General features: G+C 43.0%; 1 protein-coding gene across 1 annotated transcript in view; it reads right to left on the bottom strand.

Moving 5' to 3' along the window:
- Positions 1-18,027, bottom strand: part of fsip1 (fibrous sheath interacting protein 1) — an 816,866-nt gene that overhangs the window by 727,044 nt on the left and 71,795 nt on the right. Inside the window, exon 9 of the mRNA XM_070877889.1 lies at positions 10,160-10,243. Coding sequence (XP_070733990.1) covers positions 10,160-10,243 — 84 coding nt within the window. The remainder of the gene's footprint in view (positions 1-10,159; positions 10,244-18,027) is intronic.

The following is an 18,027-nucleotide window of genomic DNA, read 5'->3' as shown; positions in this document are numbered from 1 at the left end:
GCTGGCAGTTGTAAAAGACGGTAGAACACATGACCTCCCCTCGTCCCGCAAAATCCCTTACCCGGCACAGACCAGGTTCCGAGGGTGTCAGATAAGGAGGTTCAACCTGTACCATAAACAAACATTAAAAAAATGAATCTTCATAATGGAAAAATTTACATTCCACAAATATAAAATTAGCTTTTCAGGGCCAGAGAGGTTGTTCAGCAGTAGCTATTGCTTAGTATGCCATTAAAAATCCAGTTACATCTCATTAAAAATGCTTCACTTTTTCAGGGTTTTTTAACAATGATGTTACAGCATAAAAGGGGAAGTTCTCATCAGATCAGTGATTGCCATCTACGGGGACTTCAACAGCGGCCCTGGGGAGCAGCAGAGAATCAGTGACAGCAACTTCTAGATTTCTGCATTTAACTGCGCATGTACAGACGCTAGAAATTGTTGGCAATTTCACAGAATAATGGCGGCAAACACCGACAATTTCAGCGTCATTACAATCGCAAAATACGAGCCAAAGATGAGCATTTATATAGTGCTTTTCACAATCTCATGACGTCCAAAAGCGCTTTACAGCCAATTAAGTACTTTTTTGTACAGTACTCACTGTTGTAATGTAGGTGTATGATTTGCAATAGAATCTAGAGGTAATGGTATTACCATGATACTGCTACTTTTGCCCTTTCAACGGTAAAGGTTACAAGGCTGGATGGTGCTGTCAAAGAAAGCTTGATGAGTTGCAGCATCAATAGACAATACATAATACAGACTCAGCACAACGGTAGTGGAGTTCAATAGAGTTTTTGTCTTAGATGGCTTCAAACTTCCAGCAAAGTGATGAGCAGTACACATTCCCTATTTGAGTACTTAGCTTTTGTCCTGTTCTTGTGGTCATGAATGGCCTAGTTAAGTCCCTGGCCAATGGAGACCCCAACGATGTTGATGATGGAGACTCAGCAATGGTGGTACATTTGAAGGCTGGGAGGTGGTGGCTGAGATTTTCCTTATTGGAGATAGTCATTACCTGGCACTTTGTTTGCACAAATGTTACACCATTTGTTCGTCCAAGTCCGGATTTTGTCTAAGTCCTGGTTTAGGGCAGCATAAGCTGCTTCATTTTTGGGGGTGCACACTGTGTAATAGTCAACCAACAGCCTCCTATTCCTGACTGTATGATGGAGGGGAGATCATTGATGAATCAGCTGCAGATTGCTGGGCCAAGAACACTGCTCTGATAAATTCATTTAGTAATGTCCTGGAGCTACAACCATCTTACTGTGCGATTCTAGCCACTGGAGGTTTTCTCCCATCTGCTACATTGATATCAGTTTTGCTCATAGTGCCATAGTCAGTCAAATGCTACCTCAGGGCACTTATTCACTCAGCTCTCCTCTGGATTTAATGTCTGATTAAGACCATGATGCGATCGGAACGGAATCAGTGAGCAGGTGCCACAATGTCCTCCAATCATTGTGTCAAAGATTGGCATAATTTCAGAAATGAAGTAAGCAAGTTGCATTCTACTTTCAGCAAGGTGCTACTATGGCAGATCAGAATACATACTGTGGATGGGTTGTTTTAATATTTTATGCATGAGGTAGAGTAAAACATGTGAACTCCTGCAAGCAGATTCTGGCAGTCTTTGGGATTGCAGAACATGAACAGTGAGCCTCTGGACATGCAAGTTTCATACATAGAGATGGATGTTAACACTAATAACAAGAGAAAGAATTATTCAGATGACACACCGTGCAGCTTGTTAAACTCCGTGCACATTTGATTTAATGGGGCAAGACTGCAACAAAAGTTTACTTTATTTTAGGATTACTTCACTTGTTGCCAGTTTCAAATTTTGGCCATGTTGTTTGGAAAGTACTCAGTGGAGTTCAGACATTTTCTCCGTTAGGAAGGAAGAAAGGTAGGTAAAGAGGAGGAATAAATTACTCCACGGCACCTCATGGAGGTCAAATCAAGCAAGACAGTGATGAGAGATTTGGGAGAAGGGACCAAGAGCATCACTTTCATTAACACAAAGGTTTTTCAGACATTATAGAATTTTTTCTTCTGATAAAACAGGATCAAGCCAGAAGTTTGGAGAGTTCATGTGTTATTAGATTTGATCTTTGTGATTTCTGGAAGCATGATATTCTTGGAAGATTTATATTAAGATACCAATGAACACGTCAAAGATTTTATATTGTCGAATGCCCAAATGACCGGCAAGTGAACGAGAACGAGAAGCTGCATTATCTAGAGCTTTTCTGCTTCTGTTCTATGCAGAGTTCATAGTTTAATGAAAAAAAATATTTGTAGCATTCAGCTTTTGACTAATATCTTAGCAACTCTTCTGCTGCTGTAATCATTGGGCCAGATTTTGCTGTAAAAATAACATTGGGGCTAATGGTGCTCACTCTTGTGTGTAAATGGTGCAGCAACTTTAGGCGAGGGGCAGATATGCAGTTAAACTAAAAAATCCAAAGGTTGCTGTCCGAATTGCACCGCTCTGCCATTAGCTTCGTGAAAACGGCATCTCACTCTCTACATCACTGAAATGCACTGAATGGCATGAAGTTGCAGTATTTCTGCGGTAGGTATGAACTGAAGTCACCACAGAAAGTTAAGTCAAATCATTTGAAGTATAAAGGCTAGATTTTCGGATTTCAGCGAAAACTAGTTTTTCACTAAAATTACCGTTTTTGCTGCGCTACCGTTTTTAGGCCGAACTTTCGGCCTTTACGACTGCGCCAGGGCATCGGTAAAGTCAGCTTTGCACAAAGATTCACGGCGCAAACCGTGAGTTTCAGCAACTTTAATCCGGATCCGGTAGCGCTGCGAGAGAGGCCTTGGGAGGAGGGAAAACAAAACAAAAAAAATTACAAAAACATTCACAAAACCTTTATCCACTAAATCGCTGAAATAGAATTTAAAAATACAAAATTGAACTTACTTTTTTGCAGGTCTTCATTCTTACCACTGCTGGCAGGGCTGCACCACAGGTTTGACCCTGCTGGTATTCTGGGTCCGGAGAGAGCTGAAAATACGACGATAACGCAATCCGCGGCGTTGCACATCGTTTCACGTCGGCGCTCCTCTCCCCTGCGGTATGTGGAAGCGCCGCCGCAAAAAGGTGCCCGAAGATCCCGCCGACCGGGTTTTTGCCACAGAGGATCAAATTGCAGCGAAAACCCGGTTACAAAGTCGACGAAAATCCAGTCCAATGTACCCTTTTAAAAAAAATACTTGCATTTAGATAGAGCCTTTCATGACTACTGGACATCTCGAGGCGTTTTACAGCCAATGAAGTACTTTTGGAGTGCAATCACTGTTGTAATGTTTTGCTCAGCAATTTCCCACAAACAGTAATGTGATACCAGATAATCTGGTTTTGTTATGTTGATTGAGGGATAAATGTTGGCCAGGACACTCCCCTGCTCTTCTTCGAAATAGTGCCATGGGATCTTTTACGTGCACCTGAAAGAGCAGATGGGGCCTTGGTTTAACATCTCATCCGAAAGACGGCACCTCCGATAGTGCAGCACTCCCTCAGCACTGCACTGGAGTGTCAGCTGTGATATATTCACAGAGCACAGCACACACAGCTTCTTAACATGGCAGGCTGCTCTCTCGGAAGTCTCCGGAAATCTCTGCCTGTATCTGTTTATTTTAATCCTGCACTTGCAGTACACAATACATCCACATCCAGTGTGGAGCTACAAACATTACAAGCTTACCGACATTACACTTCTCCCTCCTTAATGAAGAAGCTATCATAACAAACATCATACATAATCTTCATGTTTATACATAACACAGGATATAAACTAATTTTTTTTCCATATTTACAAATTTAACTTTACCACTTGTTTTCTGTTTCGAAGAGGATACCTTTGCTCTCGAACAGAACCTTCCAAATCTGGTGTTGAATCTAAACTCGTTCGAGGCTCATCCTGAGGAACGTTTTCCTCCATGGAATTTCCTTGATTTTCATTTGAACTCACTCTAACTTCAGGCTCTTTGTTTTCCTGACTCGGACTCAGACTTTCATTCTGATTCTCTCCTGGATTTGTTTCCAGTACATTGGATTTAGGATTTGCTACTGGTGTATGAAAACTATCTGATGAGTCAGAAATAATTGAATTATTCCCACCTTCAACTCCTTCCATGTCTGTAGGTAAAATATCAATATGAACAAACCTAACCTGTCCATTATCAAACATCTTTACCAAATATGTGCGAGGACCACATATCTTCACCACTCTTCCTGGTAACCACTTTAACCATTTATGGTGATGGTTCTTCACTCTCAACCTTCTGGTTTAATTTCACACTTCTCTCTTTTACTCTACCTTTATCATGATTCTCTTTCTGTCTTAATGGTGTCTCTTCTACACACTGTGCCAAATTTGGCTTTAACAACGAGAATCTGGTTCGTGGCTGTCGTTTGAGAAACAACTCTGCTGGTGTTCTACCAGTAGTTGTATGAGGAGTATTTCGATATGTAATCAAAAAATTAGCCAATTTGTGATCCAATGACAACTGTCGTTTCCTTGGATTAGGATCTATCATTTGTTTTATGAGGGCATGTTTTACAATTTGTACAGTGCGCTCTGCTGTACCATTCGAAGCAGGATGGTATGGTGGAACCTTGGTATGTTTCACGCCATTTTTGCTCATGAATTGTGCAAATTCTTCTGAACGAAATTGTGGTCCATTATCCGAAACAATTTTTTCAGGGAGGCCAAATGAAGAAAATAATTTTCGTAAAATGTCCAATATTTTACTTGTTGTTATTTTCCACATTGAAAACACCTCAACCCACTTCGAATGGCTATCAATCACAATGAACAATTGTTGTCCTTCTAACTCAGCAAAATCAATATGTAGCCTTTGCCACATCCTGGGAGGCTATTTCTATGGCTGTAATGGTACTGGTGGTGGTTGCTTGCTTACCGATTGACATGTTGTACACTGATTCACGATGTATTCTATATCTTTATCAAGACCTGGCCACCATAAATAACTGCGTGTAAAACTCTTGGTCAAGCACATTCCCAGGTGCTGGTCATGGAGGTCTCCTAATAATTTGGACCTGAATTTATTTGGTATAACCACTCTTGCACCCCACATGATACAATCTTTATCGACTGATAATTCATTCCTACGAATGAAGAAGGGATGTGTATCTTTGTCTGTTACCTGGTTTAGCCATCCATTTGCAATATACTCATACACCTTTGACATCACTGGGTCACGTTTGGTTGCTCTACCAATCTCTTCAGCTGTGACTGGCAGTTCATCAATGTATGAAAAATAAAACACTTCTTCCCTATCGGGTGTAACTTGTGATGGGGAAGGCAATCTAGACATTGCATCAGCATTACTGTGATCAGCTGATCGTCTGTCTTCAATATCATATGTATATGCTGACAAAATCAAAGCCCATCTCTGCATTCGGGCTGCAGCTAATATAGGAACTGGGGACTTTGGATGGAGGATTGCTGTTAAGGGCTTATGGTCCGTAACAATGGTAAACTTACGACCATACAAGTATTTGTGAAACTTCTTGACCCCAAAAATTAATGCCAAAGCTTCCCTTTCAATTTGCGCATAATTACTCTCACTGGCACTGAGAGTGCATGAAGCAAAAGCAATTGGTCTCTCCTCCCCATTACTTAATACATGAGAGATTACTGCCCCAACTCTATACGGAGAGGCATGACATGCTAGCTTAATCTCCTTAGATATGTCATAGTGAACTAACATGGTGCTCTCTACCAATTTGCTTTTACGCTCCTTGCATGTTGTATCGCATTCTTTTGACCACTTCCAATGGACCTGTTTTTTCAAAAGTTCATTCAGTAGATGTAATACTGTAGGCAAATTTGGTAGGAACTTCCCATAATAGTTCAAAAGACCCAAGAATGAACGAAGTTCAGTGACATTCCTGATTGCCTCCAGTTTTTCCTTGGTCGGATGTAAACCACCTTTGTCTACTCTGTACCCTAAGTACTCCACTGAGTTTTTAAATAACTCACACTTACGAGCAGACACTCGTACTCTGTGCTTCTCTAGCCGTTTGAGGACTTCATTCAAAATGTTATTATGAATTTGCCTATTTGGTGCTGAAATTAGTATGTCATCCAAATAACATACTACCCCTTCAATACCTTGCAAAATCTGGTTCATCACCCCTTGGAATATGGCAGGGGCGGAAGACACTCCAAATGGTAGCCTATTAAATTGATATAGGCTGAGATGAGTATTTATAGTCAAACATGACTTGGACTCCTCATCTAGTTCAAGCTGTAAGTAGGCATTCGGAAGATCCAGTTTTGAGAAGATCTGACCACCTGTCAGTGCTGTGAACAAATCTTCTATATTCAGCAATGTATTTGGGACATTACCCTCTAGAACCTGGTTTACGGTTATCTTATAATCCCCACACAATCTTACCTTACCATCAGACTTCGGTACAACAACAATGGGTGTAGCCCAATTACATCGATCTATCTTACAAATATGTTCTCAGTCTCTAGTCTTTTTAGTTCTTGCTCAACTTTCTCCTTGAGTGCATATGATACAGAACGTGGCTTGTAGTAAACCGGTCTAGCGTCCTTCTGTACCCTGACACTCGCCTTGAAGCCTTGGATCAGACTGCCCGTTTCGCAGAACACCTTCTGATACTGCTTGATAGCCTCATCCGTTGATGAAAATCTCGCTTCCACACAGAAAATCTTACTCCAATCCAGCTTCAGTGAGCTCAACCAATTTCTTTCTAGTAAGGCAGACTTGTCTCCTTTCACTATTATTAGAGGCAAGTTCTGAACTTGAACTTTATATTTCACCGGTACGGTGATACGACCTACTACAGGAATTTTCTCTCCCGAGTAGCCTCGCAGCTCTATCTCCAGTTGAAAATCACGCAATTTGTCGAGGTACAGTGACTCCAGTACTACACTCACGGATGCACCCGTGTCTATTTCCATTGGTATCTTGAATCCTGCAACATCTATGTGGATTTTGATGCTTTCCATATCGCTGTCTGTTAACCTCGTGCTCCTGATGACGTGTAACTCTTAACATCTCCTCATCCTGTTGTTGTTCTTCCATGCTATGTAGTCTCTTTGGATTTCTACTCATAGCTCTGAACGCTGGACTCATAGCTTTAAAAACTGGTTTACCCTTCAGTCGGCATGCCTTCGCAAGATGCCCAGTCTTTCTGCAGAAGAAACACTCTGCCTTCATGTATGGACAACGTTGAGCAATGTGTTGTCCCAGGCACCTATAGCACGACTTCGACGCTCTGTTAGAATTTCCAGTTTCTGAGACTTTCGGCCATGCCTGTCTTTTACCTTGAACCTGCAGGTGATTTACCTCGGTTGACTGACGACCGTAATCATTATTTAATTCTCGGGAATATTGTTCGGCCATGCTCATTGACCTCGCTGTCTGACAAGCAATCTCAAAAGTCAAGACATCCGTTGTCAATAACTTCCTTCTGATCGCACATTTTTCACCCCACAAACAAAACGATCCCGTAATGCTCGGTTTTGAATGTTTCCAAAATCGATAGCCTTTTTAATGCTATAATGTAATCAGTGATACCTTCATCAGTCTTTTGATTCCGAATCCCAAAACGATTGCTTTCAGCAATTTCTAACGGTTTGGGGTTATAGTGCTGCTCCAGCTTCATTAAAATCTCTTTAAGCGTTGTGTCCTTTGGCTCGTAAGGCACAAGCAGATTTACAAGAGTGTCATATAATGCTGGACCTGCCTCCGATAAGAAGATCGCTTTCTTATGTTCCAACACAGCCCGGTTCTTACTGCATTGTCTGGAACTTCGATGATGTTATTTGCAGTGAAATACATTTCCAGCCGATCCACATATCCTTTAAAACGTTCCTGGTCAAGTCTATATTCCCCCAAATATCCCAATACACCTGCCATTTTAATCTCTAGCTGTTCACACCATGTGCTGTATTTTACCTCGGGTTTTGTAGCTTTTTTCCAAAGACAGAAACTTCCAAAGTCTCTCTGTTGGCTGGCTGAATCCTTCACCAACAAAAATTAAGCTTTAAAATCATCCGAAAAATCCCATCCTTGTCGCCAAATGTGATATATTCACAGAGCACAGCACACACATGGCAGGCTGCTCTCTCGGAAATCTCCGGAAATCTCTGCCTGGATCTGATTATTTTAACCCTGCACTTGCAGTACACAATACGTCCACATCCACAGTGTGGAGCTACAAATATTACAAGCTTACCGACATTACATCAGCCTAGATTTATGTGCTCAAGTCTGCATGATAAGTATTAATTACTGGCAATCAACCACTCTGGCATTAAAAATTGACTGTTACAAATGTGGAGTCTCATTCCTTCAGTTTTTAATTGTTATTGGAGATTTAACAACATTCAAATTGAAAAAAAAATTATTTATGCTTTTACTTTTAATTTCTGTTGCTTTTTTTTCTCTCTCTTTCTTTCCATTTCTGTACCTGATTTGACATTGAATTCACCCACTCCAATTTACACTTCCTTCTCAGTCCTTGCACTATTAATCTCACAATCGTTCAATCTGATTGGTTAAGCAGATACGCAGTTGCTTGCCGGGTTCACTCAGATCCCAGATGCCCGGTTTCCCCTACTGCGCCGTTTTCAGTTCGCACTTTCAGCAAAATTCTAAATGTGCAAGGGTAAGTCTCATTAATGGCAGAGGCGGTTAGATGCTCCGCTCGAGCAAATTATGCCTCATTATCTAGTTACAGGTCAGACCACCTGGCCATATTGTTTCATTGCTAAAGAGGATGAGTTCCAACATAGAGTAGGCATTCTTATTCATACCAGTGTTCTGCAAGGCTGCAGGCTGTATTCAGTTTAGGACCAGAAATATATTTTCCCTGCAGCCTTTACAAAAACATTACAATATTCCATTATTTTGCCAAAGTGACAAACCTTCTTGAGGATTCACGGTTAAAAAAATCCCATCTGACAGTGTTGTGGACTTATCAGCATTGAAGACAACACATCATTGTCTTCAACCTGTGCAATTTTGATTCCCCACTGTAGTGATACAGTGACTGCTTGTAACTTAAAATGATGAATTACTTTGTTGAAAATGGTGACATCACGAGGAAAATGTATACACTTCTGAACCAACTCATCATCACCACAGGCAGTCCCTCGTGTCGAGGATGACTTGCTTCGATGCCAAAAAGGGATGAGTTCTCAGGTGTTTCAATGAAGGACCTAATATTTCAGGTCCCGAACTGCATATGGAAGGGTGGAAGATGTCTGTGCGTGGATTTTTTGAACGTGTGGTGGTCGTTGCACACCAGCCACCACGCGGGCTTGACAGAGCTATGTCTTGGTCCACTGGCAAGGATTAACCAAGACGACGGGAGACCAGCTCTGCTGCACAGACCTAGTGTGCGCACATATCGCAGTGTGGGCTAGCCCGTGCTGCCCCTGGGCCCTCGCCTCTTCTAAGCCCTGAACTTACGCCTCTCCTGGCCCCCAATCACGTCACTCCATGATCTCTCGCCACTCCTGCTCCCCGCCCCGAAAGATGGGGAAAATGAAGGAATGAATGTACCAGGCGATGAGTTGTCTAACCCACCATTCTTAAAGGAGCCACTAGAGGGAGTGGAGGACTCCCGGACAAATAATAATAAAAAACGGGAAATTACTTGGGGCTTTTTCTTTGAGCAGCCTCGAGTGAATCAGCTACATTCTGAGTCAGAGACGAGAGTGCTTCCAACTGAGAACCAAGCTAAGCATAGCACAAGTAGAGTATGGGTGGGAAGGGTAGTTGGAGAAAGCATGGCAGTAGAGTGGAGAGAGAGTAGGCAAGGGGAGGGAAAGCATGGCGGCAGACTGCAAATGGATCAGGGCTCAACAAAAAAGGACCTAGATTTCAACAGTGCTGAAATATAAACAAAATACGAAGAAATTCTTACCTAAAAATTGGATGAATGGTTAGCAAAAAGAATGCCTACCCATTTATGGTAACTGGAAGTTGCTGCTTTTTACCTTTATTAAAGTCAGTTGCTCAGCCAGACAACTGTTGATTATATTCATATTTGTCAGAGTAAATAGGAAATAATGCTGTAAAGGTCCCACTGTAATAAGAAGGTTTTATACACTTACTAAATTCTTACCTTGGTCTCTTTCACTGTTACCTCCATCATATTCCTCCATAGGGAGCTGGGTGTGGAATATAGATGTAACCTCCAGATCTTCACCTGATGTAGATAAAGCAAAAGGAAAGATAATGTGTTCATGGTCACAGCTGAATATTTTAAAATATACACAGAAGTTAGAAATTATATAGTTATACACTAGTGTGGTTTCACTTTGTTACAGTTTGCTTTTTGTTTTGTGTATTTTAACTACAAAGCAATAATGAGCCTAGTGATCACTCTTCATAATCTTTCCAATTACTGATCCATTCAGGCAAGGTACAGATGTGTGATTTAATAGATCTGCTTCAAACACTTTTGAACCACCATCAAGAATTCTAAAATATTTGGAAAAAAAACAAATATTCATCACAAATTGCGTGTTCTCAAAAATTTGTAATGTAATTATATGTTGTCAAAGAACAAGTAGCTAAACATGGAGCATAAAAACCGGCATAGACCAAATGGCCTGTTTCTGCGATGTAAAATTCTATGTAAAATGTTTGGCAATATGTGTTTGTATTTAAACAAGTATTGTCATGTCATTTCTGATTGAACTGTACCAAGCATATTAAAATTTTTTTTAATGCTGTGGCATACAACTGCTGACAGTTTCACATCCATCCCACTTTATACAGACACACATAATCAACACACATTTTTGGCAATGGGGGAAAAAAAATAAACTTACCCATAAACTCCCATTTCCAACCTCTGTTAATCCCCTCCCCCATACAAAGTCAATTGTTTTGCTCCAGACTTATGTTTCTCTTGTTAGTAGACAAGTCTACACCCATCCATGACAATGTAACACAGGGACAACTCCAGCTTCTTCAGCTTCTCCCTTTCGACTTTATCATAATTTTAAATACCTCTATTAAATTTCACCTTAACCAACTCTGCTCTAAGCAGAACAATCCCAGCTTCTCTAGATTCTCCAGATTACTGAAACTACTATTTCCTGATACCATTCTAGTAAATCTCCTTGACACCCTCTCCAAGACCTTGACATCCTTTCTAAAGTGCGGTGCCCAGAATTGAACATTTAGCATAACTTCTTTGCTGTTGTACTCCATTCCTCTATTTATAAAGCCAAGGCTCCCATATGCTTTTTTAACAGCTTGGGTTTTGATTAACTGACTTGGAGTCGGACATGAATTTCCCAGAATTTTACTTAAATTGGCCTCAGTGGGGTGCCGCAGGGCTCAGTGTTGGGACCACAGCTATTTACAATATACATTAATGATTTAGATGAAGGAATTGAGTGTAATATCGGCAAGTTTGCAGATGGCACTAAGCTGGGTGGTGGTGTGAGCTGTGAGGACGCTAAGAGGCTGCAGGGTGACTTGGACAGATTAGGTGAGTGGGCAAATGCATGACAGATGCAGTATAATGTGGATAAATGTGAGGTTATCTACTTTGGTGGCAAAAACATGAAGGCAGAATATTATCTGAATGGCGGCAGATTAGGAAAAGGGCAGGTGCAACGAGGCCTGGGTGTCAAGGTACATCAGTCATTGAAGGTTGGCATGCAGGTACAGCAGGTGGTGAAGGCGGCAAATGGCATGTTGGCCTTCATAGCTAGGGGATTTGAGTATAGGGGCAGGGAGGTCTTACTGCAGCTGAACAGGGCCTTGGTGAGGCCTCACCTGGAAAATTGTGTTCCGTTTTGGTCTCCTAATCTGAGGAAGGACATTCTTGCTATTGAGGGAGTGCAGCGAAGGTTCACCAGACTGATTCCCGGGATGGCGGGACTGACATATGAGGAGAGACTGGATCGACTGGGGCCTGTATTCACTGGAGTTTAGAAGAATGAGCGGGGATCTCATAGAAACATATAAAATTCTATCGGGACTGGACAGGTTAGATGCAGGAAGAATGTTCCCGATGTTGGGGAAGTCCAGAACCAGGGGTCACAGTCAAAGGATAAGGGGTAAGCCATTTAGGACTGAGATGAGGAGAAACTTCTTCACTCAGAGAGTTGTTAACCTGTGAAATTCTCTTCCGCAGAGTTGTTGATGGCAGTTCGTTAGATATATTCAAGAGGAAGTTGGATATGGCCCTTACGGCTAAAGGGATCAAGGGGTATGGAGAGAAAGCAGGAAAGGGATACTGAGGGAATGATCAGCCATGATCTTATTGAATGATGGTGCAGGCTCGAAGGGACGAATGGCCTACTCCTGCACCTATTTTTCTATGTTTCTATGTTTCCCTCTTCCAGCAGATTGTGTGACAATGGTGTACATGGCTGTTCTATGTTTGGATGGGCGGGTTTGATGAATTGGATGATATTTTTGTATTCTTTTTTATGAGAGTTCATGAGGACAGACAACTCCAATTCGTGGAAATAAACATCAGTGTTTCACTGTGCCATACTGACTCCTGTAAAGATTTTCAGATTACAAGTTTGCTTCAAACTACAACTTAAACTTTATAAGAGCATAAGAATGCAAAAATAGGAGCAGGAGTAGGCCATACGGCCCCTCGAGCCTGCTCCACCATTTAATACGATCATGGATGAACCAATCCTGGACTCAGGTCCACTCCCCTGCCCATTCCCCATAACCCCTCATTCCGTTATCGTTTAAGAAACTGTCTATTTCTGTCTTAAATTTATTTAATGTCCCAGCTTCCACAGCTCTCTGAGGAGCGAATTCCACAGATTTACAACCCTCAGAGAAGAAATGTCTCCTCATCTCAGTTTTAAATGGGCGATCCCTTATTCTAAGATTATGCCCTCTAGTTCTAGTCTCCCCTATCAGTGGAAACATCCTCTCTGCATCCACCTTGTCAAGCCCCCTCATAATCTTATACGTTTCGATAAGATCACCTCTCATTCTTCTGTATTCCAATGAGGCCCAATCTACCCAACCTTTCCTCACAAGTCAACCCCCTCATCTCCGGAATCAACCTAATGAACCTTCTCTGAACTGTCTCCAAAACAAGTACAGGTATATCCTTTCGTAAATATGGAAACCAAAACTGAACGCAGTATTCCAGGTGTGGCCTCTCCAATACCTTGTATAACTGTAGCAAGACTTCCCTGCTTTTATACTCCATCCCCTTTGCAATAAAGCTCAAGATTCCATTGGCCTTCCACATCACTTGCTGTACCTGCATACTAACCTTTTGTGTTTCATGCACAAGTACCCCCAGGTCCCGCTGTACTGCAGCACTTTGCAATCTTTCTCCATTTAAATAATAGAAACATAGAAACATAGAAAATAGGTGCAGGAGTAGGCCATTCGGCCCTTCAAGCTTGCACCACCATTCAATAAGATCATAGCTGATCATTCCTTCAGTACCCCTTTCCTGCTTTCTCTCCATATCCCTTGATCCCCTTAACCGTAAGGGCCATATCTAACTCCCTCTTGAATATATCCAGTGAACTGGCATCAACAACTCTCTGCGGCAGGGAATTCCACAGGTTAACAACTCTGAGTGAATAACTTGCTCTTTGATTTTTTTTCTGCCAAAGTGCATGACCTTGCACTCTCCAACATTATACTCCATCTGCCAAATTTTTGCCCACTGTCTATGTCCTTTTGCAGATTTTTTGTGTCCTCCTCACACATTGCTTTTCCTCCCATCTTTGTATCATCAGCAAAATTGGCTACTTTACAATCGGTCCCTTCTTCCAAGTCGTTAAAATAGATTGTAAATAGTTGGGGTCCCAGCACTGATCCATGCAGCATCCAACTAGTTACTGATTGCCAACCCAGAATGAATCATTTATCCTGACTCTCTGTTTTCTGTTAGTTAGCCAATCCTCTATCCATGCTAATATATTATCCCCAATCCAGTGAACTTTTATCTTGTGCGGTAACCTTTTATGTGGCACCTTGTCAAATGCCTTCTGGAAGTCCAAATACACCACATCCACTGGTAGGAACATAGGAACTGCTTGATGAAAAAAAGATCAAGATACATCTAAGTTCACCTTCTACCATCCAGCTACTCGCCTGGTACAATGACAATGGAGATGTTCACTAATTATAGCAATCAATCTTTATCAACTAATCTACAACAGATATGTGGAAGAGCCAGTATTGGAGAGTTTTGGAACCATAGGTCCAAAACCACCTGTTCCTCCCAAGCATGCTATACATACCAAGGGGCCGAAATTGCCCCTTTCTTTCAGGTCTCTGGCTGCCTGAAAGCAACGGCCACGGGTCGGTGCGGAATAGCTGCAGAGTCTCCACTGAAGGGCCGCCATTTTGAAAATTGCAGGTTTGGAGTGGGACCATTCCGCCCGTTTTCCCATCGTGGCGTGCACGCGCCGATCACATACCAACTGGCGGGGACCCCTTCCCAAAATTGCCCCTCCGGAAATTGCCCCTTTCCTGGAATTGCCCCGCGGGAGCGGCCCCACTGCCCGTCGGTGCCACTGACAGCTTTTGCTGTTGGTGCACTCTGTGGCTTGGCGGCACAGCCGCCCTTAAAGGGGAGGTGGCGCTGCCGGCGACGCCGTGTTATTTTTTTTGTTGGACGACTGCCAGGTTGGGCTGACAATTATGGCACGGGTCCGGCTGGGTTCCCAACAGGCACCTCTCTTGGGTGCCAGGCAGCTGGCCCGGCCGAAACCCTCCCTGGTGGCCCAGTGTTTGCCACTAACTAGTGGCTGCAGAGTTTGCAGCGGCCCTCTCCTTTAACTGAAGGGAAGAGACGTTGAGGCCTGGCAGCATCGGTCACTCCACCCCGCACCAACTTCAGCCCCGCTAATGATGGCCACTCAGCCCCGCCCCCACTTCCGCCCAGCTGCAAAAAAAACCCCAAAGTGCTGAATTTCTACGGAATGGCCGCCCCGTGCATTGGGGGGCCAAAACACTTCGAAAACGGCAGGTGCGCCTTGTGTGTTTTGGGAGGTGGCCAATTTCGGCCCCCATATTTCAAATTAATCACGCAACTCGGGAACCATGTCTGTGAACGTGAGATAGAAGTTGAATGGCCTTAGACTGGGTGTTGTGTAATGAGAGAGGATTAATTAGCAATCTCATTGTGCGAGGCCCCTTGGGGAAGAGTGACCATAATATGGTGGAATTCTGCATTAGGATGGAGAATGAAACAGTAATTTCAGAGACCATGGTCCAGAACTTAAAGAAGGGTAACTTTGAAGGTATGAGGCGAGAATTGGCTAGGATAGATTGGCGAATGATACTTAGGGGGTTGACTGTGGATGGGCAATGGCAGACATTTAGAGACCGCATGGATGAAGTACAACAATTGTACATTCCTGTCTGGCGTAAAAATAAAAAGGGGAAGGTGGCTCAACCGTGGCTATCTAGGGAAATCAGGGATAGTATTAAAGCCAAGGAAGTGGCATACAAATTGGCCAGAAATAGCAGCGAACCTGGGGACTGGGCGAAATTTAGAACTCAGCAGAGGAGGACAAAGGGTTTGATTAGGACAGGGAAAATGGAGTACGAGAAGAAGCTTGCAGGGAACATTAAGGCGGATTGCAAAAGTTTCTATAGGTATGTAAAGAGAAAAAGGTTGGTGAAGACAAACGTAGGTCCACTGCAGTCAGAATCAGGGGAAGTCATAACGGGGAACAAAGAAATGGCGGACCAATTGAACAAATACTTTGGTTCGGTATTCACTAAGGAGGATACAAACAACCTTCCGGATATAAAAGGGGTCAGAGGGTCTAGTAAGGAGGGGGAACTGAGGGAAATCTTTATTAGTCGGGAAATTGTTTTGGGGAAATTGATGGGATTGAAGGCCGATAAATCCCCAGGGCCTGATGGATTGCATCCTAGAGTACTTAAGGAGGTGGCCTTGGAAATAGCGGATGCATTGACAGTCATTTTCCAACATTCCATTGACTCTGGATCAGTTCCTATGGAGTGGAGGGTAGCCAATGTAACCCCACTTTTTAAAAAAGGAGGGAGAGAGAAAACAGGGAATTATAGACCGGTCAGCCTGACCTCAGTAGTGGGTAAAATGATGGAATCAATTATTAAGGATGTCATAGCAGTGCATCTGGAAAATGGTGACATGATAGGTCCAAGTCAGCATGGATTTGTGAAAGGGAAATCATGCTTGACAAATCTTCTGGAATTTTTTGAGGATGTTTCCAGTAAAGTGGACAAAGGAGAACCAGTTGATGTGGTATATTTGGACTTTCAGAAGGCTTTCGACAAGGTCCCACACAAGAGATTAATGTGCAAAGTTAAAGCACATGGGATTGGGGGTAGTGTGCTGATGTGGATTGAGAACTGGTTGTCAGACAGGAAGCAAAGAGTAGGAGTAAACGGGTACTTTTCAGAATGGCAGGCAGTGACTAGTGGAGTGCCGCAAGGTTCTGTGCTGGGGCCCCAGCTGTTTACATTGTACATTAATGATTTAGACGAGGGGATTAAATGCAGTATCTCCAAATTTGCAGATGATACTAAGTTGGGTGGCAGTGTGAGCTGCGAGGAGGATGCTGTGAGGCTGCAGAGCGACTTGGATAGGTTAGGTGAGTGGGCAAATGCATGGCAGATGAAGTATAATGTGGATAAATGTGAGGTTATCCACTTTGGTGGTAAAAACAGAGAGACAGACTATTATCTGAATGGTGACAGATTAGGAAAAGGGAAGGTGCAACGAGACCTGGGTGTCATGGTACATCAGTCATTGAAGGTTGGCATGCAGGTACAGCAGGCGGTTAAGAAAGCAAATGGCATGTTGGCCTTCATAGCGAGGGGATTTGAATACAGGGGCAGGGAGGTGTTGCTACAGTTGTACAGGGCCTTGGTGAGGCCACACCTGGAGTATTGTGTACAGTTTTGGTCTCCTAACTTGAGGAAGGACATTCTTGCTATTGAGGGAGTGCAGCGAAGGTTCACCAGACTGATTCCCGGGATGGCGGGACTGACCTATCAAGAAAGATTGGATCAACTGGGCTTGTATTCACTGGAGTTCAGAAGAATGAGAGGGGATCTCATAGAAACGTTTAAAATTCTGACGGGTTTAGACAGGTTAGATGCAGAAAGAATGTTCCCAATGTTGGGGAAGTCCAGAACCAGGGGTCACAGTCTGAGGATAAGGGGTAAGCCATTTAGGACCGAGATGAGGAGAAACTTCTTCACCCAGAGAGTGGTGAACCTGTGGAATTCTCTACCACAGAAAGTAGTTGAGGCCAATTCACTAAATATATTCAAAAGGGAGTTAGATGAAGTCCTTACTACTCGGGGGATCAAGGGTTATGGCGAGAAAGCAGGAAGGGGGTACTGAAGTTTCATGTTCAGCCATGAACTCATTGAATGGCGGTGCAGGCTAGAAGGGCTGAATGGCCTACTCCTGCACCTATTTTCTATGTTTCTATGTTTCTATGTTTCTATGCACCTCATTAATGCACATGAAAAGTACAGGCAACTCTCGATTATCCGTACACGGATCTAACAGAGAACCCGCTGCAACGGCACTTTTAAAAACTGTAATAGTGTCCCGTGTACAGCTGCACCGAGATGGACATTTCGCTGTTTTTCTAATCTCAGCACCGGAAAACAAGCTGATCCCAACTGCAACAGAAAGCAATGCAAAGCTCCTGTCCAAACTACTCATTTTTGGTCCTTAACGCGTACTTACACACGATCATTAAACCCCCCCCCCCCACACATAGTCCTGCGCTGACCACTTACTGCACCGTCTCCTGTTTGCGCAAAAGTGAGTAACTGCAGCCCTGGGTGCAATTAATTATTTATTGAATGTTCCCACTCCAGAGTTTAAAAATATCCACTTCCAACACAACAAGGTTCACCGTATCCTTGCACACGTTTTTACCTTTCTCTCCATGTCAAATTTGGGACCCAAACATTCTCGCCAAGTACGTGCATTCGCCCCAACAGCAAAATCGTTTACCC

The sequence above is a fragment of the Pristiophorus japonicus genome, chromosome 4 (genome assembly GCF_044704955.1).
Source record: "Pristiophorus japonicus isolate sPriJap1 chromosome 4, sPriJap1.hap1, whole genome shotgun sequence".
Taxonomy (NCBI): domain Eukaryota; kingdom Metazoa; phylum Chordata; class Chondrichthyes; family Pristiophoridae; genus Pristiophorus; species Pristiophorus japonicus.
Note: the sequence above shows the minus strand (reverse complement) of the source record. Positions and strands in the feature narration are given on the sequence as shown.